Source organism: Neomonachus schauinslandi, chromosome 10 (assembly GCF_002201575.2).
Source record: "Neomonachus schauinslandi chromosome 10, ASM220157v2, whole genome shotgun sequence".
Lineage (NCBI taxonomy): Eukaryota > Metazoa > Chordata > Mammalia > Carnivora > Phocidae > Neomonachus > Neomonachus schauinslandi.
In genome coordinates this window covers 57,697,429-57,721,940 of record NC_058412.1, presented here as the reverse complement: position 1 = coordinate 57,721,940, position 24,512 = coordinate 57,697,429, and the positions used below count along the sequence as shown (strand labels likewise).

General features: G+C 37.4%; 1 protein-coding gene across 1 annotated transcript in view; it reads right to left on the bottom strand.

Moving 5' to 3' along the window:
* Positions 1–24,512, bottom strand: part of LOC110588787 (WD repeat containing planar cell polarity effector) — a 341,481-nt gene that overhangs the window by 282,199 nt on the left and 34,770 nt on the right. Inside the window, exon 8 of the mRNA XM_021699173.1 lies at positions 20,986–21,177. Coding sequence (XP_021554848.1) covers positions 20,986–21,177 — 192 coding nt within the window. The remainder of the gene's footprint in view (positions 1–20,985; positions 21,178–24,512) is intronic.

Below are 24,512 nucleotides of genomic sequence, written 5' to 3'. Positions count from 1 at the left end.
AATGGCTTAACACAAGGCAACAATTCACAAGCAAATATACATAGGATGTTAGTGATCCTATATTTGTACTTCCTGAGTACTGAGAAAAATAAAACAAAGTAGGGGGAATGGAGAGTAACAGGAGTGAGAGGGGGTGATATACAGAAGTCGGGACAGGCCTCTCTGATAAGGGTGACCTGAAAGAAGTAAGGGTGAGCCACCTAGCTCTCAGGCAGAGGAAACAAACACCCTGAGGTGGTGCTCTCTGCCTGATCAAGGGAAAGAGCTAGAGAAGAAGGAGGAAGACAGTAGTGGGAATTGGGGAAGGGAACAGATTATGCAGTAGCCTGTAGGCCATTTTAGGAACTTTGGCTTTTTCCCTAAATGAGATGAGAAGCCATAAGCAAAGAAGGACATGATCTGACTTGCAAATTCTAGTGTTATCTTCTCCAGTCTCCCCTCATTACTCTAAATTCAAATTAAAATCTGCCCTGCATTTTTACAGCTCTATAACTTGTTAAATTAGTTTAATAAGGAGACCATTAGACTGAGGTGGCTCTAATGCCATGGTGCCTACATGAGCAAAACCAAAGTCAAAGCCTGTAAATGTCTCAAAGTGACAAAATCAAAATGCTAAGGATACCAACCACAAAGAGCCAACTAGGCTTTAAGCTATAGCCAATCAAATAATTTCTCATATCCCCTAGTTCCTATCAGTAGAGTTCCTCACCACTTCCAGTTTGTCACTGCCCAGCTGGAATAAATTTCTGCTCAAATAAGCTCTTAAAATTTTAAATATGCCTCAGTTTATCTTTTAACAACTTCACTCATGTCCTTTGCCTGCAATCCACCCATAGACTCAGTTTTTTCTATCATCATATCTACCCTTGAGGAACTAGAACAAATGCTATTTCAGTTTCTGGATTCCTTCCAGCTGGGTGGCATCCTTTCTCTCTTTGATCACACCTCCTCCGTATCACCTTCCCCACTCTAACTTAGCCAATGACTTGCTTGGGACATTCAGCCTTCTATTTACTTCTAATATTTGGACAAATGTCCTCCTTTTCACTGTAAGCTTAAAAAAAAAAACCATCTCACCATCTCATCTATTTTACACTTCTTTTATATGTCTTATGTAGCAGCTAGCCAAAAGCTATGCAGGTAGTGGGTATGCAATAAACTTTCAAAACTATGAATTAAATACACACACATAATATAATGCTGGTTGAAATACCATACTTCCAGAAGGCTTAAAGTTTTGTAAAGGAATCCTCTGAGCAGAAAACTGAGAGGCCAACTGACTCTGAATACGGCCTGTACTCACATAGAAACAGCCTAAAAGGAAGAGTCTAGCCAGATGGCAGTCTTGACATACTACAAATTAGGCTCAAAGTCCAGGGAGAAGGGTAAAGGCTTCCTGATTTCCAAGAGTTTATGTCAACCCAATAGGCTCTGTAGTTTCACCAAGAGAAAGGGTAAGTATGACACCGCAATTTATAAGAAATCTATATATATGATTATTCAGATAACCAAAATATATTTCTCATATACATTTAGTCTTCTTCCACAGTTCCTGGCTCACAGGTCCCAAAACTCTTGGAATTTCCTAAGTGCAGAGAGTGAAAAAGGTGTCTTTTGTTATGTTAATGAAGTGACTTCTGTGAAGTACCTAAGGGTGAGGGTTGGTTGTCAAGGGTTGTCAACCATGTGTTCAGAGGGTTGGAACTTTCAGTCCTACTCCCAGACCTCCCAGAGGGAAGAGGGGCTGGAGGATGAGTCAATCACCAATGGCCAATGATTTAATTAATCATGTCTATGTAGTGAAGCCAAATGGGAGGGGTTTGGAGAGTTTCAAGGTTGGTGAATATATGGAGATACCAGGAGAGTGGAAGCCTAGAGAGGGAATAGAGGCTCTGAGCCCTTTCCCCATACTTTGCTCTATACATCTCTTCCATCTAGCTGTTCCTGAGTTATATCCTCTTACAATAAACTGGTGATCTAATAAATAAAATGTTTCCCTGAGTCCTCTGAGCTGCTCTGGCAAATAAATCAAACCCAAAGAGGGGTCAGAGGAATCTCTGATTTACAGCCAGCCAGTCAGAAGTCCAGGTTGTTACATCAGATTGGCATCTGAAGTCCAAGGAGGAGGTTGTGGGAACCTCTAGTCTGTAGCTGGTAGGTCAGAAGCACAGGTATCAGGGCTTGTGACTGGCATTTGAAGTGGGGGATGGGGTGCAGTCTTCTAGGACTGAGGCCCTTAACCTGCGGGATCTCCAGGCAGATAGTATCAGAATTACGATACCGTGCTGGTGTCCAAGAATTGCTTGGTGGTATGGGGGGAATCCCCCCCACACCTCACCATTAGAATTGGTACCAGAAACAATTCCACTGTCAATCCCAGATAACTCTAAAATGCTAGCCTAGGTCAGAGGATCACCTGCTATCTTCCCCACTAAATAGCTCAAGTTCATTTAAGAAAAGAAAATGTCTTACATAACATAAAGATACCATAAAATTTTAAAGATTAAGAGAGAGTCCAGGACGGCAGAGGAGTAGGAGATCTTAGTTTCATCTGGTCCCAGGAATTCAGCTAGATAGCTATCAAATCATTCTGAACACCTGCCAATTCAACCAGAGATCAAAGAAAAGAATAGCTGCAACTCTACAAATAGAAAAGTGACCACTTTCTGCAAGATAGAAGGTGAGGGGAAGTGAATCCAACGTGATATATGAGAAGATAAACCACAAGGGTTGGAAGCCTCTGTTAGCTGGCTACCGGAAAGTAATAGAACAGCCGAGCACAAAATTGGAACTTTTAGAAGTCCGCTCCAGTGAGGGACATCCCTGCCTGAAAGGTGCTCAGGTGGCAAAGCGAGGTGGAATCCTAGATGGGACAGTGTGGTCCCAGGATCCCCAGGGTCACAGGAAGACCAGGGGTGCCTGAGTGCGGCAGAGTTCCCAGGCATTGGAGCAGGGAAGTTGGCTGTAATCAGCGAGTCCAGGAGTGGGCTCTCAGCTCGGGATCGCCATAAACCCCGAACCACAGCACCACCGGGGACTGTTCTCTGAGCAGGGGCCCAACAAGCAGAACTGGAGAGATCCCCCTTCTTCCTCTGGGGAGGAACAGTGCGGGTGTGCACCACAGGAGTCTGCAGGGTTTGAAGACTCCAAATGGGGTCATGTGCCAGAGAGAGAAATGCTCGGTCACAGGTTAGGAGAGCAGAGAGAGCAGATGGAGACCAGGGAGACAGGAGTGATGGACATCTTTTCCCTGAGGGTGCACTGAGGGGTGGGGCCCTGAGCTTGCGGAGATGGGATTGGAGACTGGGAGGCCGCCATGTTCATTCTCATCCTCTAAAGCAGCACAGAAAGCCTTCAGGGAACAAAAGCCACGAAGAGCAATCCAGAGACTTACTTAGCCTGGCCCCCTGGCAAGGGCAGTGAAATTCCACCTGGGGCTGAAGACATCCAAATGGCCAACAGACACATGAAAAAGTGCTCAACATTGCTCATCATCAGGGAAATCCAAATCAAAACCTCAATGAGACACCACCTCACACCAGTCAGAATGGCTAAAATTAACAAGTCAGGAAACGACAGATGCTGGCGGGGATGCAGAGAAAGGGAACCCTCCTACACTGTTGGTGGGAATGCAAGCTGGTACAGCCACTCTGGAAAACAGTACGGAGGTTCCTCAAAAAGTTGAAAATAGAGCTACCGTACAATCCAGCAATTGCACTACTGGGTATTTACCCCAAAGATACAAATGTAGGGATCTAAAGGGGTACATGCACCCCAATGTTTACAGCAGCAATGTCCACAATAGCCAAACTGTGGAAAGAGCCAAGATGTCCATCGACAGATGAATGGATAAAGAAGATGTGGTATATATATAGAATGGAATGTTATGCAGCCATCAAAAGGAATGAAATCTTGCCATTTGCAACAACGTGGATCAACTGGAGGGTATTACGCTGAACGAAATAAGTCAATCAGAGAAAGACATGTATCATATGACCTCACTGATATGAGGAATTCTTAATCTCAGGAAACAAACTGAGGGTTGCTGGAGTGGTGGGGGGTGGGAGGGATGGGGTGGCTGGGTGACAGACGTTGGGGAGGGTATGTGCTATGGTGAGCGCTGTGAATTGTGTAAGACTGTTGAATCACAGACCTGTATCTCTGAAACAAATAATACATTATATGTTAAATACATTATATGTTAAAAAAAAAGATAGCAGGAAGGGAAAAATGAAGGTGGGGGAAATCGGTGGGGGAGACGAACCATGAGAGACTATGGACTCTGAGAAACAAACAGGGTTCTAGAGGGGAGGGGGTGGGGGAATGGGTTAGCCTGGTGATGGGTATTAAAGAGGGCACGTACTGAAGGGAGCACTAGGTGTTATACGCAAACAATGAATCATGGAACACTACATCAAAAACTAATGATGTAATGTATGGTGATTAACATAAAATAATAAAATTTTAAAAAAAAGAAAGAAATTCTGCCTGGGGCAAAGACACTTGAGAATCAATGCAACAGTCCCCTCCCCCAGAAGATCAGCAAGCCAAGACCAAGTTTACTGATCACTGAGAACTGCAAAACTCCACCGCTAGGAGAATATAGTATATAGTATTCACGGTTTTTTTTTCCCCCACAATTCTTTAGTCTTTTAATCTTAATTTTTTTTCCTCTTTCCTTTTTCAACCAATTTCTTATTTTATCAACTATTTTTAAAAATCTTCTTAAATTTTCATTTTTACAGTTACATTCCATCCTTTCATTGTATTTAATTTTATTTTTGTATATAAGTAAGTTTCTTTTTCCTTTACAATTTTGGGATTCAGTTTCTTCTAACAGACCTAAATACACCCAGAATCTAGTCTACGGCTCTGTTCTTTTCACCTGTTTGATCATATTCTCTCTCTTTTTCTTCTTTTTGTTTGTTAAAGTTGTTTTTAATTTTCATCTTTACATTTATATTCTATCATTTCAATGTATTTAATTTTATTTTTGTATATATATAAGTTTTTCTTTCTTTACAATTTTAAAGATGTAGATTCTTCTAACAAACCGACCAACATACACTCAGGATATAGTGCATTGCTCTGTTCTGTTAACCTGTCTGTTTATATTCCTTCTTTGTTCTTGCCTTTTAATTTTCATTTTTACAGTTATAGTCTATCCTTTCATCGTATTTAATTTTACTTTTGTACATATATAAGTTTTTCTTTATTTACAATTTGGGGACCTAGTTTTCTAACAAACAGACGAAAATACAAACAGTTTTGGGTCTTATCTGATTTGTTTAGTGTATATTTCTCTGGGGTCATTGTTGCCATTTTAATTTTTTGTTCTCTCGTTTATCTATTCTTCTCTGGGCAGAATGACAAGACGGAAAAACTCATCTCAAAAAGGAGAACAAGAGGCAGAACTGACTGCCAGGGACCTAAAGAGTATGGATATAAATAAGTAAGATGTCGAAATTAGAGTTCAAAATAACGATTATAAAGATACTGGCTGGGTTTGAAAAAAACATAGAAGACACTAGAGAATCCCTTTCTGGAGAAATAAAAGAACTAAAATCTAATCAAGTAAACTAAAAAAGGCTATTAATAAGATGGAATAAAAAATGGAGGCTCTAACTGCTAGGATAAATGAGGCAGAAGAGGGAATCAGTGATATAGAAGACCAAATGATGGAGAATAAAGGAGCTGAAAAAAAGAGAGATAAACAACTACTGGATCACGAGGGAAGAATTCGAGAGATAAGTGATACCATAAAGTGAAACAACATTAGAATAATTGGGATCCCAGAAGAAGAAGAAAAAGAGAGGGGCAGAAGGTATGTTGGAACAAATTATAGCAGAGAACCTCCTAATTTGGGGAAGGAAACAGGCATCAAAATCCAGGAGGCACAGAGAACCCCCTCAAAATCAATAAAAATAGGTCAACACCCCGACATCTAATAGTAAAACTTACAAGTCTCAGAGACAAAGAGAAAATCCTGAAAGCAGCTAGGGACAAGAGGTCTGTAACCTACAATGGTAGAAACATTAGAGTGGCAGCAGAGCTATCCACAGAGACCTGGCAGGCCAGAAAGGACTGGCATGATATATTCAGGGTACTAAACAAGAAAAATATGCAGCCAAGAATACTTTATCCAGCTAGGCTTTCATTGAAAATAGAAGGAGAGATAAAAAGCTTCCAGGACAAACAGAAACTAAAAGAATTTGCAATCACCAAACCAGCCCTACAAAAAATATTGAAAGGGGTCCTTTAAGCAAAGAGAGAGCCCCAAAGTAACATAGACCAGAAAGGAACAGAGACAATATACAGTAACAGTCACCTTACAGGCAATACAATGGCACTAAATTCCTATCTTTCAATAGTTACCCTGAATGTAAATGGGCGAAATGCTCCAATCAAAAGACACAGGCTATCAGATCAGATAAAAAAGCAAGACCCATCAATATGCTGTCTGAAAGAGACTCATGTTAGACTCAAAGACACCTCCAGATTGAAAGTGAGGGGGTGGAAAACCATTGACCATGCTAATGGACGTCAAAAGAAAGCTGGGGTGGCAATCCTTCTATCAGACAAATTAGATTTTAAACAAAAGACTATAATAAGAGATGAGGAAGGACACTATATCATACTTAACGGGTCTATGGAACAAGAAGATCTAACAATTGTAAATATCTATGCCCCTAACATGGGAGCAGCCAATTAATAACAAAATCAAGGAAACACATCGACAACAATACAATAATAGTAGGGGATTTTAACAGCCCCCTCACTGAAATGGACAGATCATCTAAGCAGAACATCAACAAGGAAATGAAGGCTTTAAATGATACACTGGACCAGATGGACTTCGCAGATATATTCAGAACATTCCATCCCAAAGCAACAGAATACACATTCTTCTCTAGTGCACATGGAACATTCTCCAGAATAAATCACATCCTAGGTCACAAATCAGGTCTCAACTGGTACCAAAAGATTGGGATCATTCCCTGTGTATTTTCGGACCACAATGCTTTGAAACTTGAACTCAATCACAAAGGAAAGTTGGAAAGTACTCAAATGCGTGGAGATTAAAGAGTATCCTACTAAAGAATGAATGGGTCAACCAAGAAATTAAAGAAGAATTAAAAAAATTTATGGAAACAAATGAAAATGAAAACACAACTGTTCAAAATTTTTGGGATGCAGCAAAGGAGGTCCTGAGAGGAAAGTATATAGCAATACAAGCCTTTCTCAAGAAACAAGAAAGGTCTCAAATATACAACCTAACCCTACATCTAAAGGAGCTGGAGAAAGAACAGCAAATAAAGCCTAAGCCCAGCAGGAGAAGAGAAATAATAAAGATCAGAGCAGAAATCAATGAAACGGAAACCAAAAGAACAGTAGAACATATCAACGAAACTAGGAGCTTGTTCTTTGAAAGAATTAACAAGATTGATAAACCCCTGGCCAGACTTATCAAAAAGAAAAGAGAAAGGACCCAAATCAATAAAATCATGAATGAGAGAGGAGAGATCACAACCAACACTGAAGAAATACAAACAATTCTAAGAACATATTATGAGCAACTATATGCCAGCAAATTAGATAATCTGGAAGAAATGGATGCATTCCTAGAGACATATAAACTATCAAAACTGAAACAGGAAGAAATAAAAAACATGAACAGACCCATAACCAGCAAGGAAATTGAAGCAGTAATCAAAAATCTCCCAACAAACAAGAGTCCAGGGCCGGATGGATTCCCAGGGGAATTCTACCAGACATTTAAAGAAGAATTAATACCTATTCTTCTGAGTCTGTTTCAAAAAATAGAAATGGAAGGAAAACTTTCAAACTTTTCCTATGAGGTCAGCATTACTTGATCGAACACCAGAGAAAGACCCCATCAAAAAGGATGATTACAGACCAATATCCCCAATGAACATGAATGCAAAAATTCTCACCAAGATACTAGCCCATAGGAATTCCACAGTACATTAAAAGGATTATGCACCACAACCAAGTGGGATTTATTCCTGGGTTGCAAGGGTGGTTCAACATCCCCAAATCAATCAATGTGATACACTACATTAATAAAAGAAAGGACAAGAACCATATGATCCTCTCAATAGCTACAGAAAAGGCTTTTGACAAAGTACAGCATCCTTTCTTGATTAAAACTCTTCACAGTGTGGGGATAGAGGGAATATACCTCAATATCACAAAAGCCATATACGAAAATCCCACAGTGAATATCATTCTCAATGGGGAAAAACTATGAGCTTTTCCCCTGAGGTCAGGAAAACAGACAGGGATTTCCCCTCTCACCACTGTTGTTCAACATAGTACTAGAAGTTCTAGCCTCAGCAATGAGACAAGAAAAACTAAGAAAAGCATCCAAATCAGCAAAGAAGAAGTCAAACTCTCACTCTTTCCAGATGACATGATACTCCATGTGGAAAACCCAAAAGACTCCACCCAAAATTGCTAGAACTCATATAGGAATTCAGTAAAGTGGAAGGATATAAAATCAATGCACAGAAATCAGTGGCATTTCTATATGCTAACAACAAGACAAAAGAAAGAGAAATTAAGGAGCCAATCCCCTTTACAATTGGACGAAAAACCATAAGATAACTAGGAATCAACCTAACCAAAGAGGCAAAGGAGCTATACTCAGAAAACTATAGAACACTCATGAAAGAAATTGAAGAAGACACAAAGAAATGAAAAAATGTTCCATGCTCATGGATTGGAAGAACAAATATTGTTAAAATATCTATGCTGTCTAGAGCAATCTATACATTCAATGCAATCCCTATCAAAATACCATCAACTTTTTTCACAGAAATCCAAAGCTATTGGCATCACAATTCTGGACTTCAAGCTCTATTACAAAGCAGTAATTTTCAAGACAGTGTGGTACTGGAACAAAAACAGACACACAGATCAGTGGAACAGAATAGAGAACCCAAAAATGGGCCCTCAACAATATGGTCAACTAATCTTCGACAGAGCAGGAAAGAATAGCCAATGGAAAACAGTCTCTTCAACAAATGGTGTTGGGAAAATTGGACAGCCACATGCAGAAGAATGAAACTGGACTATTTTCTTAGGCCATACACAAAAATAGACTCAAAATGGATTAAAGTCCTAAATGCAAGATAGGAATCCATCAAAATCCTAGAGGAGAACGCAGGCAGTAACCTCAGGACCTCAGCTGCAGCAACTTCTTGCTAGACACATCTTCAAAGGTAAGTGATCCAAAGGCTTTTAAAAATGAACAATTGGGACTTCATCAAGATAAAAAGCTTTTGTACAGCAAAGGAAACAGTCGACAAAACCAAAAGACAACCAACAGAATGGGAGAAGATACTTGCAAACGTTTTATCAGATAAAGGGCTAGTATCCAAAATCTATAAAGAACTTATCAAACTCAACACCCAAAAACCAAATAATCTAATCATGAAATGGGCAGAAGACAGGAACAGACATTTCTCCAAAGAAGACATACAAACAGCCAACAGACATATGAGAAAAGGCTCAACATCACTCAGCATCAAGGAAATACAAATCAAAACCACAATTAGATACCACCTCATACCAATCAGAATGGCTAAAATTAACAAGTCAGGAAATGACAGATGTTGGCGAGGATGTGGAGAAAGGGGAACCCCTCTTACACTGTTGGTGGGAATGCAAACTGGTGTAGCCACTCCAGAAAACAGTATACAGGTTCCTCAAAAGGTTGAAAATAGAGCTAACCTATGACCTAGCAATTACACTAGTAGGTATCTACCCCAAAGATAAAAATGTAGTGATCTGAAGGGGCACCTGCACCCCAATGTTTCTAGGAGCAATGTCCACAATAGCTAAACAATGGAAAGTGCCCAGATGTCCATGGACAGATGAATGGATAAAGATGTGGTACATATATACAATGGAATACTACTCAGCCACCAAAAAAATGAAATCTTGCCATTTGCAATGACGTGGATGGAATTAGAGGGTATTATGCTAAGCGAAATAAGTCAATCAGAGAAAGACAATTATCATATGATCTCACTCATATGTGGAATTTAAGAAATAAAACAGAGGATCATAGGGGAAGAGAGGAAAAAATAAAACCAGACAAAATCAGAGAAGGAGACAAACCATCAGAGACTCTTAACTAAAGGAAACCAACTGAGGGTTGCTGGAGGGGGTGGGGGTGGGCAGATGGGGTAAGTGGGTGATGGACATTAGGGAGGGCATGTGATGTAATGAGCACTGGGTATTATATAAGACTGATGAATCACTGACCTCTACCTCTGAAACCAATAATACATGATATGTTAATTAAATGAATGTAAATAATAAAAATCTAAAAAAATTAATATAAATAAAAAGGAAAAAATAAAGATTAAAAAACACTTGAGTATGTGTAAGTTTCAATAAAGAGTATTCCCACCAAAAATAATAAGCCGCAAGAAAACAGATACTATGCTCATCACTTTTCATACATTGTTTTATTTAAACTTTTTAATACTCCAAAGTTTGGTATTACAATCTATGTTCTGGAGATAAGGAAAATGAGCGTCAGACAGATGGTTTAAGAAGTCCTTGATCCTAAGGTTAATAAGTCATAGAGCTGTATTTTCAAATCCAGGTCTCTCTGACTCTAAAAACCAAGTTCTCTGCAAGACACACTGTGAGCATAGGGAATTAATAAGTATCCACGAAGGTCCCAGCTTTTCCTCAATGTGATTAGAGGGCATGCATGAGAAGAACCACAGGGCATTAGGAACCTCAAGTGTAGTGGAAGGATCCCCACAGAGCGGAGGAGTGAGAATTAGGTGAATGAAATGAAGAGACAAATTATGCAAATGTCAATGGAGCCTGTTAAACTGAGTATGAAAAAGAGGCTTGTGCTGACGATCTGGGCAACTTTACTTAGCATGATTGAGGAAGTTTGGAAGGCAAGGGTCTTAATAAACTGACTTCTTTTAAAGATGCTTCATTCTTGTATTGATTGAGTTGTACTGAAAATAGCGTACTTTGTAAGTGTACATGTAAAAACATCCCTAAATGAACCAAATACAAACTAAACTATTTCCTCATCACAAAAATTATACAAACACAGATATCATTGTCAGTTTTTGCATTTGTTTGTACAGAAGATAAAAAGGAAAACTTTAAGTTTCTACTATGATGTTACATGAAATCTTTTGAAAATAATGTCATTAGAAAGGGTCCAGTTTATATGACTTAAAATATAATAAGATGACAGCATTAAAATCCAAAATACCTGTAGGCTTAAAAGTATTTGACATAGTTAGGTTCAAAATTTAATTCTAAGTTGGACTAGAGCCTATACAACAGCCACAGAGCAACACCACACAGCAGAAGCAGCACATAACAGGGGCTGACTCCTTGTTTTGGTGATAAAGACCTCTGGAGTCTGGGGCAAGATAACCTCTTGGAACTGTGGTTTTCTCATCTGTAAGATGTGGATTTATTCACCCGTGCTGCAGGGATCCAAAAGGGTACATGCACCCCGATGTTTATAGCAGCAATGTCCACAATAGCCAAACTGTGGAAAGAGCCAAGATGTCCATCGGCAGATGAATGGATAAAGAAGATGTGGTATATATATACAATGGAATATTATGCAGCCATCAAAAAACCCAAAATCTTGCCATTTGCAACGACATGGATGGAACTGGAGGGTATTATGCTGAGTGAAATAAGTCAAACAGAGAAAGACATGTATCATATGACCTCACTGATACGAGGAATTCTTAATCTCAGGAAACAAAATGAGGGTTGCTGGAGTGGGGGGTGGGGTGGGAGGGATGGGGTGACTGGGTGATAGACACTGGGGAGGGTATGTGCTCTGGTAAGCGCTGTGAATTGTGCAAGACTGTTGAATCTCAGATCTGTACCTCTGAAACAAATAATGCAATATATGTTAAGAAAAAAAAAAAAAGAAGAAGAAGAAGGTAGCGGGAGGGGAAGAATGAAGCGGGGGAAATCGGAGGGGTAGACGAACCATGAGAGACGATGGACTCTGAAAAACAAACAGGGTTCTAGAGGGGAGGGGGGTGGGAGGATGGGTTAGCCTGGTGGTGGGTATTGAGGAGGGCACATTCTGCATGGAGCACTGGGTGTTATGCACAAACAATGAATCATGGAACACTTCATCTAAAACTAATGATGTAATGTATGGGGATTAACATAAGACTAAAAAAAAAGTGTAAAAAAAAAAAAAGAAGTTGAAAACACCAAATGCAATTATACAGTTATTGCAAAATACCAAGAAAAAATAGACTTTTTAAAATCCAAACTTGCATCTACTCAGACATCTCTCATATTCATGCAACTAGTTTGTCCTCCCCAAATGAACTTAGTTCGAAGTACTAGTCAGGAGATAATCAGGCCAAGATATAATGCTAAGATAAAGAAATAAAAAAATGTGGTGTGTAGTGAAGGGAGAAATGTTAAGTGACAATGCCCTGAAGGAAAAAGCACAAAGGAGAGAAAAGAATCCAAAGACATTGGCTGGTGATATTCATGTAAGCTACCAAGATTAATTTGAAGTCTACTATCACCTTCCATAAGGCATGTTTAATGCTATCCTCTACAAACTTCATAATCAAGAATTCCTTTCTCTCATTGAGTTCTTGGCCTTTTTTTCTTTTTATGGAGGTCTAATTGACATATAACATTATATTACTTTCAGGTGTCCAACATAATGATTCAATATTTGTATATACTGTGAAATGATCACCACAGTAAGTCTCATTAATATCCATCACCATATATAGTTACAAAGTTTTGTCTTGTGATAAGTACTTTTAAGATTTACTCTCTTAGCAACCTTGAGTTCTTGGTCTTAATCCTATCATCAGGCATTCCCCAGATTAGGTGAATTCTGAAATCTAATAACTCTCTAAAGATTCTTAAAATATATATGTCAGGTTTCAGGAACAGATCAGTAGAATTCAAGTGGGAATGGCTGTGGTAAAGAACATGGTGAAAAGTTTTAATACAAGCATAATGAAGAGGCAAACAATGAGATGGGGAAGAACAGTATAGATAATTAAGGGATAAAAAAATGAAGACTTTTATAATGTGTGGTGATGGGCTCAAAGTCTGGAAGTCTCTAGAAAAAGATCTCTGCTTTAATTCTAAGGTAATAGGAAGATACAAACAAAAGCACAGAAACACAGGCTAAAGGCTATGCAATGTTCCGAGTGCCCAATTAAGAGAGACTGTGACACCAGACAAGAGGTGGATGACCATGGTCCAGTGTTTTATTTTTTGCTGTTTTCTTTTTGGTTTTTTTTTAAAGAAAACTGTAATAAAGAAAGAAAATGGTAAGAATTTAAAAATTCAAGCTAAGAAAGGGCAGAAAAGATAAAGAAGAGTCCTAAAGGTCTTGGAATTTCCCAGTTTCAAGGATAAACAAGCTGGTAGTTTCCTTCCTAAGGAGAATTGTTTTCAGTCAAGTTTAAATCAGTCAGCTTTAAGGTTGAAACTTGTTGAAAACACACACTTAGATGATATCATTTTTATTCTTAAAAAAAGCTAAATTTGAAAAAAGTAGACAGAACTGATCCAAAAGTCATCAAAATAGGAACAGTACAGAGAAGGAAAAGCATAAGCAGTCAATATGACTGATACTGTGTCTGGAAGATATTTTAAAATTAAGAATGCACAGAAGCAGAAATGCAATTACAGTGAGCTGGAGATAGGCTCAAGATTGTCATGTTTCATGTTTAGCTATAGAGGGTTGGTTCAAACTAAGTGTTTATCGGGGCACCTGACTGGCTTAGTCAGTAGAACATGCGACTCTTGATCTCGGGGTCATGAGTTGAAGCCCCATGTTGGGCAGAGAGCTTTAAAAACTAAGTGTTTAAATATGACCATGAATATAGCATCCCTGATCCTGGCAAAGTGGTGATGGTGGCACTATAGTTTTGAATCTCTCTAAATCCCCACACAAAAGAAACAATTCAACTAAATAGCAAAACCAAAAACCCATGGATGACTAGATGAAGATTAAAAGACAAAGAACATTATGTGTAATGACTTTATGCTCCAATAATGTAAATAAAGTACAACTATTTAAAAATGGAAAGGAAAGAAGTAATAAAAACATAGGCAAAAAGTTTCTGAATGTTCTCAGTAATTTATATTAGTGGTAGTATTAGTATGATTATTCTCAGACTGTTAGGTGTACACTGTGAGATAAGGTAAGCAAGTAATTACGGTATATTATAATTTGTCCCCCACATCCCTGCAAACTAGGATTTTTGGTATGAAAATGAGGAGATACATGTTATATAGAAGCTATTAAATTAAAACCCCTGTATCCTGAATTCGAGTTAGAAATAGCAATGTGAACTCACTTTGAATATATGTATGTATAAAATCTCTAGCTCATTCTACTAAAGAAACCTAAAAACAATGACGAATCCAGTAACAACAACATACTATCCCTAGCTCCCAAACTTGGGCTTAAAATACCGTTTTCCATTAAAAGAAACCAGAGCTTGTTGAAGAAATGGCTAATTCCAGGTCTGAGTCAGGAAATATACAAGATAAGCATGGGACATATTTGTCATACCAAATAGCAGGAAAGCTACCCAAGACTACTGAGGTCATGACAAAAAGAGGAGCCAACTTGTAGAGGTTCCCAAACATAAGACAAGTCTGGGCTTTCAAAAGGATAACAAATACAATTTATAAAACCCATCAAGTCAAATATATTTAAATCCATCAATTAATAATGCTACTTGAAAAGCAAAAACAAATTGGTTACCTTCAGGGAGTGATAAGGAACCATTTCATTATCTTGAAAACTAGCAAATAAAAGAAAAGAAACTGACATTTATCCTGATTATACTATCTATATGAATTCATCCATTGGGAAAACAAATAGGAGATGAGTACAAGCATCTCTTTATAAAAGTATCCCAATTAATAAATGAAAAAATAATAATATAATTAGAATATCACCATTTTGCAACCCTAATGAATTAATGGATGTAGGCACTGAGCATTAATAGCTGCTAACATTAAAAGACAGAAAACCGGGCACCTGGGTGGCTCAGTTGGTTAAGCGACTGCCTTCGGCTCAGGTCATGATCCTGGAGTCCTGGGATCGAGTCCCGCATCGGGCTCCCTGCTCGGCAGGGAGTCTGCTTCTCCCTCTGACCCTCCCCCCTCTCATGTGCTTGCTCTCTCTCATTCTCTCTCTCTCAAATAAATAAATAAAATCTTTAAAAAAAAAAAAAAAGACAGAAAACCAAGAGAGAACTTGACATTACGTGCCTTCTGATAAAAAGAACGCACCACCCCATATAGTCTTGCCAAAACTGACTAACTTGTAGAATTTTCAAATGATAGAGAAACATGTTGAACCTTACTACGATTATGGAAAAACAACAAAATTGGGACACTGCAGTTTCAAAAGATCAATTTTAAGGAAAAGAAAGGGATGGAGGGGGAGCTTGTAAATCAAAAGATACATTAGAGTGTTTTGTTTTTTTTTAAGATTTTATTTATTTATCTGAGAGAGTGAGCGAGAGAGAGAACATGAGTAGGGGCAGAGAGAGTGGGAGAAGCTGACTCCCCTGCTGAGCAGAGAGCCTGATGCAGGTTGAGCTGAAGGCAGAAGCTTAACTGACTGAGGCATCTAGGAACCTCACATTAGTGTTTTAAATGGATAATATTCAACTTCAGTGTTGGGAGATGCATTAGGATGATAAAAACTACATGGGTATGTAAGAAAATGATGGAAAGTCATGATAGAGGTTACTTTTGGGAACCAAGAAGGGGTTGAAATCATGACGGTACATAATAGTATTTCTGGGTGCCTGGCAATGTTCCTCTTCTAGACCTAAGTGTGGTTCCAGGGGTATTTCCTTCATAATAGCTCATTAAACTATACATTTATTTTGTGTGGTTTTCTTCATGCATGTTTTATAATAAAGAGATTTTTTAAAAGCTATCACACCGAGAATATAAAATCTTTGTTATTTTATTGAAAGCTAACACAATACATACATATCTTTGGAAGAGATGTTTCTTAAATATTTTGGCTTTTCAGTTGAATGCATGTGTAACACTTTCTGAATGTTTCTTTAATCAAATTATGCTATATTAAAAGTTGGTCACATTTTTACTTTTCCATTAGTTGCTGCTCTCTAAATCACCGCAAAAATGGCTTTTAAATTTTAGAGGATAACAGTTATCTTTGTGAGGTTTTATTTCCCTATCCCTGACATGTTTTAAGGTTTAATAGCTCTGCTTAAGTGTTTTTAATTAATTTGGTAAACAAATTTAGGTGACCTCTTCTGAGGAATATATCTTGAAATTACGACCATACTCAGAAAGCATTATCTAATCCATACAGTTGAAAAGTTAAATACTTGTTGAAATACAAAGGTAAGGGAAGAATAAGTTGTGTTGTCATCATATTTTTGACAAAGTGAGTGAATTAAATAGTTCTGTGATGATGGTTCAAACTTTCCAAAAGGAAAGCATAAAGAGTATGTGGAATTTAAATAAAAATGATTACCATGTTATATATGATAATCCACACTATACCATTAAAAACTGCTTTTAAATGAATTTACTGATAAAAATTTCTTTTTCTACACACTATTTATTGTATATTTTTCAAAAGAAATTTTTTTTCTAGACTACATAACTCTCTCTGCTTTATGCTTCTAATTAAGATACATGCTGTTGTTTAGAGCTCTGCGGTGTGAAATTAGACCAGGAGTTTTCTAATATCCATAAAATAAATTAAAAAATGTTCCTCCTCTGAAAGACAGATAATTCAGTCACAGAGAGCTTATTTCTATGTTTCTTTGTTTTCTTTCTTTCTTTTTTTTTTTTTTAGCTGCTTGGTAAGCCAATTTTCTACTTAGAATCTACTGTTAAAACTCTCATTTGGTTCAGTATGTGGGCTTTATCCTTTCCATGGTCTGTTATGCAAAAAGGATGGCTTTAAATTCTTTTTTTAAGTTTGCTGTAAAGCAGTGTTTCTCAATGTGGATGCACATGAGAATCACCTAGGGAACCTGTTAAAGAATACTGGTGCTTCCTCTCCCTCTGGATATTCTGATATAACTGGTCTGGGTGGGCCCCTTTGTAAAAGCTCTGCAGGTGATTGTAATGTGTTGCCAAGGCTAGGGACCACTACTCTAGGATCTTGTCACTTTCCAACTAAAAGCTTATTATATTTTCTGATTGAACTTGGATGGGAAATGCTTTTTAAAAATTCTATAGTTTTAACAGATGCAAAGATTAAATTTCTTCTCTACGAGGTTGCTACTCTTTTAGTTTGAATTTTAGAGTTTAAGAGCAGATTGTATCTTTTATTCTGATGATTAGCTCAAGAAGTCTACTGGTGGCCAGTGAAAACAATTTAAAGACATATGCCTGAAAATTACTTTTATAGACTAGTGGCTTTCGTTCATGATATTCTAAAAAATGTGCTACAATTAATTCATAGTTAAAAATTATGTCTTCACATGTGAAAAAAAGAAACAATTATTTCCCTAGAGATTTCTTCCAAAGACGTTCACCTTTTGCATATAGAAGTTCACATGAGGTTCTGCAAAAGTAATCTACACAAATTTTTCCAACAGTTTAACTTTGATAGAATGACTGAAAGGGCCAAATCCAAGAAAAAGTTACTCTTGCTAAAAAAAGGAATTTTTGTATCTTAATATAGTAGGATTGAAAAGGGGGGCATTAACTATGCAATCAGTGGTGAATAACTAAAAATCATGAGCAAGTATCATATACAACTTTATGAAAATCTATTCAAAAACACTTACATAAAATGGATAATTTTCCAGAAATACAAATTTAGGAAAATGACTTCAAAATTCCTGAAAAAAAAAAGCAGCCCTTAAAACTGGAATGTTATTTAAAAAATCTACCTTCCTTTAAGACACCACACCCAAGCAGTTTTATAGGTGAGTTTCACCAAACGCTCAAATATCAGTTAATTCCTTTTGGTACTGTTTCAAAGAGGAGAAAAAGAAAAAGCTAGCCAAATCACTCCAGAGGGCTAGTACAACCTTTATATGGAACTTAGAAAGGATAGTAAAAGCAAGTAAAACTGTTTGCCAATCTCATATTTGAGCAAACTGTAAAGTCTCTTTAGTGTTTCCTTCTGACTATCTCCCTAAGTAGAATCAATCATTCCCCACTGGCTCCTACTATAGCTTATACATACTCTATCCACAGCATCATTTAATGCTTTAGTGCACTTACTTCATATTTGTCTCTCATTGGTTGGACACTAGGATCCCTGCAGGCAGGGTTATTTTTGTATTCAGATCCCTTGGAATGAAATACAGTGTTTACTCCATGGTCATGCTCAATAGTTGTTGAATGATGTGGAAACCGAAGGAAGGGCCTTTCAGGTAGAAATACCAGTAATGTGTACAGGCAGGTCATGGAAAATAAGAGGCAATGAGTAAACCACTTGGCTAGAACATAGGTTTGTATAAGGAAATAACACTGGAAAGGTAGGTCAGGGCCAGTCAGGGTGGTCTTTCAGTGCTGAAGCTAAGTTTAGTTTCGTATCTACTAAAGGCATTTGAGCAAGCAATGGCTCAATCAGATCTGTGGCTTCAGAATCCAGGTGAGCACTTTTTAGAGCTGTCACAGACCTGGAGGTGACCTATCTGGTGGAAATCCATCATTTTAAAAATAGAAAACTAAAGTCAGAGAGAATAGGTGATCTACCCAAGGGCAAACACAAAATTAGCTAAGAGCAGGCAGAAGCTTAGAGGGAGTAAACTTGACTAAGGTTACACAGGTAGCATGTATATGGTCCAACCAACAGTTAAACTAGGTTTTTTCCAACTCCAAAGTCCATGATCTAGATGACACCAGGTGATAAGGTATGTAGACCATATGTATACCCTTTAGAACACTCCCAATTTCATGTAATACACTCATTTCAAATACAGGTAATTTATGTAGAGTATAACTAAATTATTTTTCCTTTATTATAAGGCAAAACATTTAATAGAATTCTAATTAGCTTCATTACAATCATTTTGATGAAGTCTTTTACTCAATTAGCTTCTGAACCCAAGATCAATAAAGCAGTAGGCATGAAAAGCAAGTGACTAGGAACAAAGCACTTCCTTAGCCTCACAAATCCACACCTAAAGCATTACAAGTGGTTTTAGTCACTGTAACAAAATTGGAAAAGTTCTAGAAAAAGGTTAATTAATTAATTAAAAATGACTCTGCAGTCTTAAAAGACAGCCTGAAAGTTTATAACACCAGAAGAGACAGAGATAGAAAAAAACTTGGACTTGTTCATTATATCTCAGAATTAAAGCCTAATAGATAATAGATTTAGAGAGAATATAGAAACATACCACAGATTTCCTTGCCTTACAGTGGAGTCAAGTCCCAGTAAACCCATCATAAGTTGAAAATATCCTAAGTTGAAAATGCATTTAATACACCTAACCTACCAGACATCACAGCTTAGCCCAGCCTAGCTTAAACATGCTCAGAAATTTAAATTAGCCTATACAAGTGGGCAAAATCATCTAACACAAAGCCTATTTTATAATAAAGTGTTGAATATCTCATGTAATTTATTGAATACTGTACTGAAAGCAAAAAAACCAGAATGGTTGTATAGGTACAGAATGGCTGTAAGGGCAACAGTTGTTTATCCTCATGATTGCATGGCTGACTGGAAGCTGTGGCTGACTGCCACTGCCCAGCATCATGGGAGAGTAGACACATCACTAGACTGGGAAAAGATCAAAATTCAAAATTCAAACTACGGCTTCTACTGAACATGTATTGCTTTCGTACCATGGCAAAGTCGGAAATACTAAGTCAAACTATCTCTAAGTTGGGACTGTCTATATTTTACTCAGGCAAAAACTTAAAAAAGAAACAGGAAAGGTTGCTTTTGTTTTAAATTATAAAAAAGAAAAACAATCCCATACTCAAAGTACTGGTACAAGCTGGAATTACCCACAGGTTCACAATAATGAATGATGATGGAACCACTGTCAGGAATAGATAGGATGAAATACTGCCCCCCTGGCCCCCTCCCCCCCACTCCTAGATTAACCGTTTTGGTGCTCCCATCCAAGGCAGGACACTAGACTGAGAAGGCCACTGCTCTACAGCCCTCCTTATAAATTCTTGCCTCAGCCATGGTTTGGTACCACAGAGCCTTCCACAAAATAAGCATTCATCTAATGTTTACTGATTCAATGACTGAAGTATAAAGAAGGTGACAGAGATAACATAGCTTTGGCAGGTATGAAATTATGGGCAAACAGTAATGACAGCACTAAAGATGGTAATAACAAGAATCACAACAGTGATCTGTGTGTTTTTTTTTTTTAAGATTTTATTTATTTATTTGACAGAGAGAGACACAGCGAGAGAGGGAACACAAGCAGGGGGAGTGGGGAGAGGGAGAAGCAGGCTTCCCGTGGAGCAGGGAGCCCGATGCGGCGGGGCTCGATCCCAGGACCCTGGGATCATGACCTGAGCCGAAGGCAGACACTTAACGACTGAGCCATCAAGGCGCCCCCAGTGATCTGTGTTTGAAAGTTTACTATATGTAGGTATTGCTCTAAATGCATGTATTAACTTATTTATCTTCGTCAACTCTATTTTTCAAATAATGAAACCACAGTGCAGAGCTTAATAACGTGCTCAAGAACAGAGAGCTACATAGTGGCAGAGCTTGGATTTGAACCCAGAAGCCTGTGTTCTTAATCACTGTGAGATTCAGGCCAGCCCTGGAATTGTCTGTTTACCCTATAGATATGATACTTCTAAGGATCCCACTTTACATGTAATTTCCTCTTTTGAGAATTTAGGAAAATAAATTATATGTTTAAAAAAGTATTCATCTTTATTTCAGAACAGAAAAACTAAGAGCCTTATTTTATTTGCTCTTCAACAAAATGTATATATTTGCTTTAAAATTACCTCCAGTCTTCCTTGAGCATAACCTAGGAGCAGCAGATTGGCTCTGTCCTTCTCAGGAGAAATGGGGGCCCAAGGCCAAGCATCATCACTGACCAGTGGCCACCAGCAAGCAACTATATCCTGAACACAATTGATAGCTAGACGACGCTCTGTTGTCCTGTTTACTGGGCCAGGTATCTCGTAATAGGAAATCTAATGATTAAGAGAAAAAAGCATATGAGAATCATTTTTTAATGCAAAATCCTCCCAGTATTACAAAAATTAAAGCATCTGTAAATGTAGATAAATGCAAGTAAATATGCATGTTAAACATGTGCTTAAGGAGGTGTCAGAATTTACCAAATTCTTTTGACACATATATAAAAAAGACATATGTTCAAAATTCTCCCCATTTTTAGCAGAGGAAAGGAAAAGGAGAAATGTGAGTTAGGGAGGAATTGGCTGTAGCAATCCCAGTCGATACCAAAATGTACAGTCATGGCTGCCTGACAGCTTCGACCTACACATAGGATTTAAGACCAGCTATATTAAATGACAAGTTCAGTACTGCTGACCAAGAGTATCTGACTACTGTTTAAGACATAACACGTTAACAATGACTGACAACAATAAAAGGAAAAACAACTTGAGGCAAATATCACTTTAAAGAATATATGAGACATATATTCTGCATAAAGGGATAAGCCACAGCATCATGCGTAAAAGTTTATGCAGCTTCTGAGAATTATGCTTCTCTTTCTTAGGAAGGATTTGTAGAATTTATTATTCAAACTATGTTATTTTGGAACATGGTTATTTGAAAACATAAGCACAGCACCATCTGGGTGACACATGCCAAGGAAATATAGATTGCACCGTATTTCTGCTTAAGGAATTAATGGAAGGTTGATAGCTTGGAAGAAAAAAAAAACTATCTTGCCATTGCTGGTCAGCAATAATCGAACCACTTTCTGGGGATTAAGCGCATGGCTAAGCCTACTGGACCAGACACTAGCAAAGGGCAGGGGGTCTTCTTATCAGAGAAATGCTTCTGGAGCCAGTCTCACTACATGACAGATTGCTTTCATATTCCTGTCTGCAAGGCAACAAAGGATGGCAGTAATGCGATAATGCCAGAGTGCAATGGGTGTTAAGAACCCGTTGCATTTATGTATTGTATTTAGTAAATAATCAGGCTCATCCAAATTGTGATCTCACCACTCAACCAAGGCCATTAAAATCAAGGTTAATGCTTTAATAATCCTCTGCTATTTTTTTTAATATGGTCAAAAGGAACCCTTTTCTATTTGTATGGCCATAATATTATTGACCTCTTCATCCTCTGAATGCACATCAAAAGGAACTGAAATCAAAGTAATTACCAGTGTTGTTCTCCTATGGTAAACATTTAACTCCTTACACTGTCCCTTTCCTGTTAAATAAATTGAATTGGATTTTTAAAATATAGACTGGAAAACTTGTTCAAGGTCAATAGTTTCAGGATATTTCCCTGCAATTTTCTCTGCCAAAATTATTTCAATCTGAAAGAATTAAATTATGGTACAGCTGTAAAGAAAAGCAGAGTTATAAATACTTTACACTATTTCTTTGTTTTAAAATCCAAATGGGCAATGACAGACAACACAGATGTACTTTAGGCTTCGAAGTGCAAATTCTTATATTTATGCTCTCAATATCATTATTTTAACTACTTATCTTCTTGAGATGAATACCATAATGGAATTGCTAAGTCCTCACAAATAAACATACATTATTTTGATGTCCTACTGCCATGTAAACATGTTACAAATTTCTAGATGAGAAAATAGTGTTAAGAGACTGACACTTTCAGTCCTCCTATGGTGCAAATCTGAAATTTCCTGTTTCCTGTGAGTTTTAATGGCATCAGTATTCTATCATGATGGTCAACAGGGCAAGTAAAGTGAACAAGTTTCTTAAATTATCCTTCCTATAGACATATGGCCATTTTTACTAAGTATTAAATAACTGTATTTTAAATACTGGACCAGAAAATGAAGTCCATGGGCTTTTCCAAAGGGAAGCAGGTTACTTCTCCAATGTATAGAAATGATGTGGAGTACCCACATTATCCTCAAATCCAAAGGCAGAAAGAAGAAACAAATAAGCAATTCCCTTACTTAAAGGGTAAGAGTCCATATAGTAAGTCTATTTTTCACATCTTTTCAATAAGAAAAGATAACATCCTGACAGTTTCTCTCTGATCTCATTAATGGGTAGCTACTATCCTTCAGCTGAGAAGACTACTAAAATATCCATCATAGCTAAGACGGAGAAACTCGTCATACAAAATTTTATATTAGTAGCACTGAAAACATTTTAAATATATTGAGTTAATGCATATTGGAGCATTTCATTAATTTATTTACTTTTTCTATATTGGTGCATTTTAAAGACCAGTATTTGTAAATAAGCAACATTTCAAATAAATCTACAGTTAGCCAATCTAGAAAATAACATCCCATTAAGGTGCTAATACCAGTTTTTTAAATAACCAAAATGTAATACATGACTACCACCAACTCCAATTAAAGAAAATCAGTATTATACAAAATATTACAGAAGCTCCACAAGGTTGGCAAAGAAAACCAAATTAGTTTATTACCACAATGAAAAACTCATTTAATATATTTTATCTCATGTCAAAAATCTTTTTTATTAGATGTTTCTACCAAATAAAATTAAATCCTCCCTATATCATCACCACCTCAATCACAATAAGAAATAATCCCAAAGGGCAAAAGGTTAGCTTAAATACTACTTTTTTAAAAACACACATAAAGTTTCAAGCCACAAAGCTGACTTCTAAAAATCTTTGCCCGTATTACAGATAGATATTCTGGGTATGGCATTAAGTGTGCATCTTTTTTAAGGAAGTTGTATATCAGCTCTGTTCCCAGTGAACAGTGAACTGTCTCAAATCCACATCACAGAGGTTGGATCAATCTTGCAAACACAAGTCATTGCTGAAAAGAGGCCTTGAACTGAAACAGCCTGGAAAATGTATTAGATACTCATCCTAGCAGAGAGTATGCCTTCCAAGCAGTTAAAATGTAATGTGGCAAAACTTATATTAAACACATCATTTAAAAAAAAAATCCTGCCTTAACAGATGTAAAATCCCTGATACAAGGAAACAAATTACCTGGAGTTAGTGAAGGGAAAGATACTAACATATGAAGGAGATTTCATTTCGCATTTTTCTCCAGTTATAGTTGGGTGTATGTGTGTGTATGTGGGGGGTGAGGGGTCTTCCCACTCCTTGTTTATTACACTTTTCTATTAACCTTTGAAAGTGACTTCTTTCTTCTTTCTTTTCTTGTGAAATGGAAGCCAGAGCAGCTATCCTTGCCTAGAAAGATGATATGGGGTTTTAGGGAAAAATGAGAATGGTGTATATCCTGCCCTTAGCAAGAAAACCATTTTCAAATGTGTATCTTGTCTCTATTTTCTATCTTTGATTTCCATAAGTACTAAATAAATTGCTCCAAACATGCCATTATTAGACT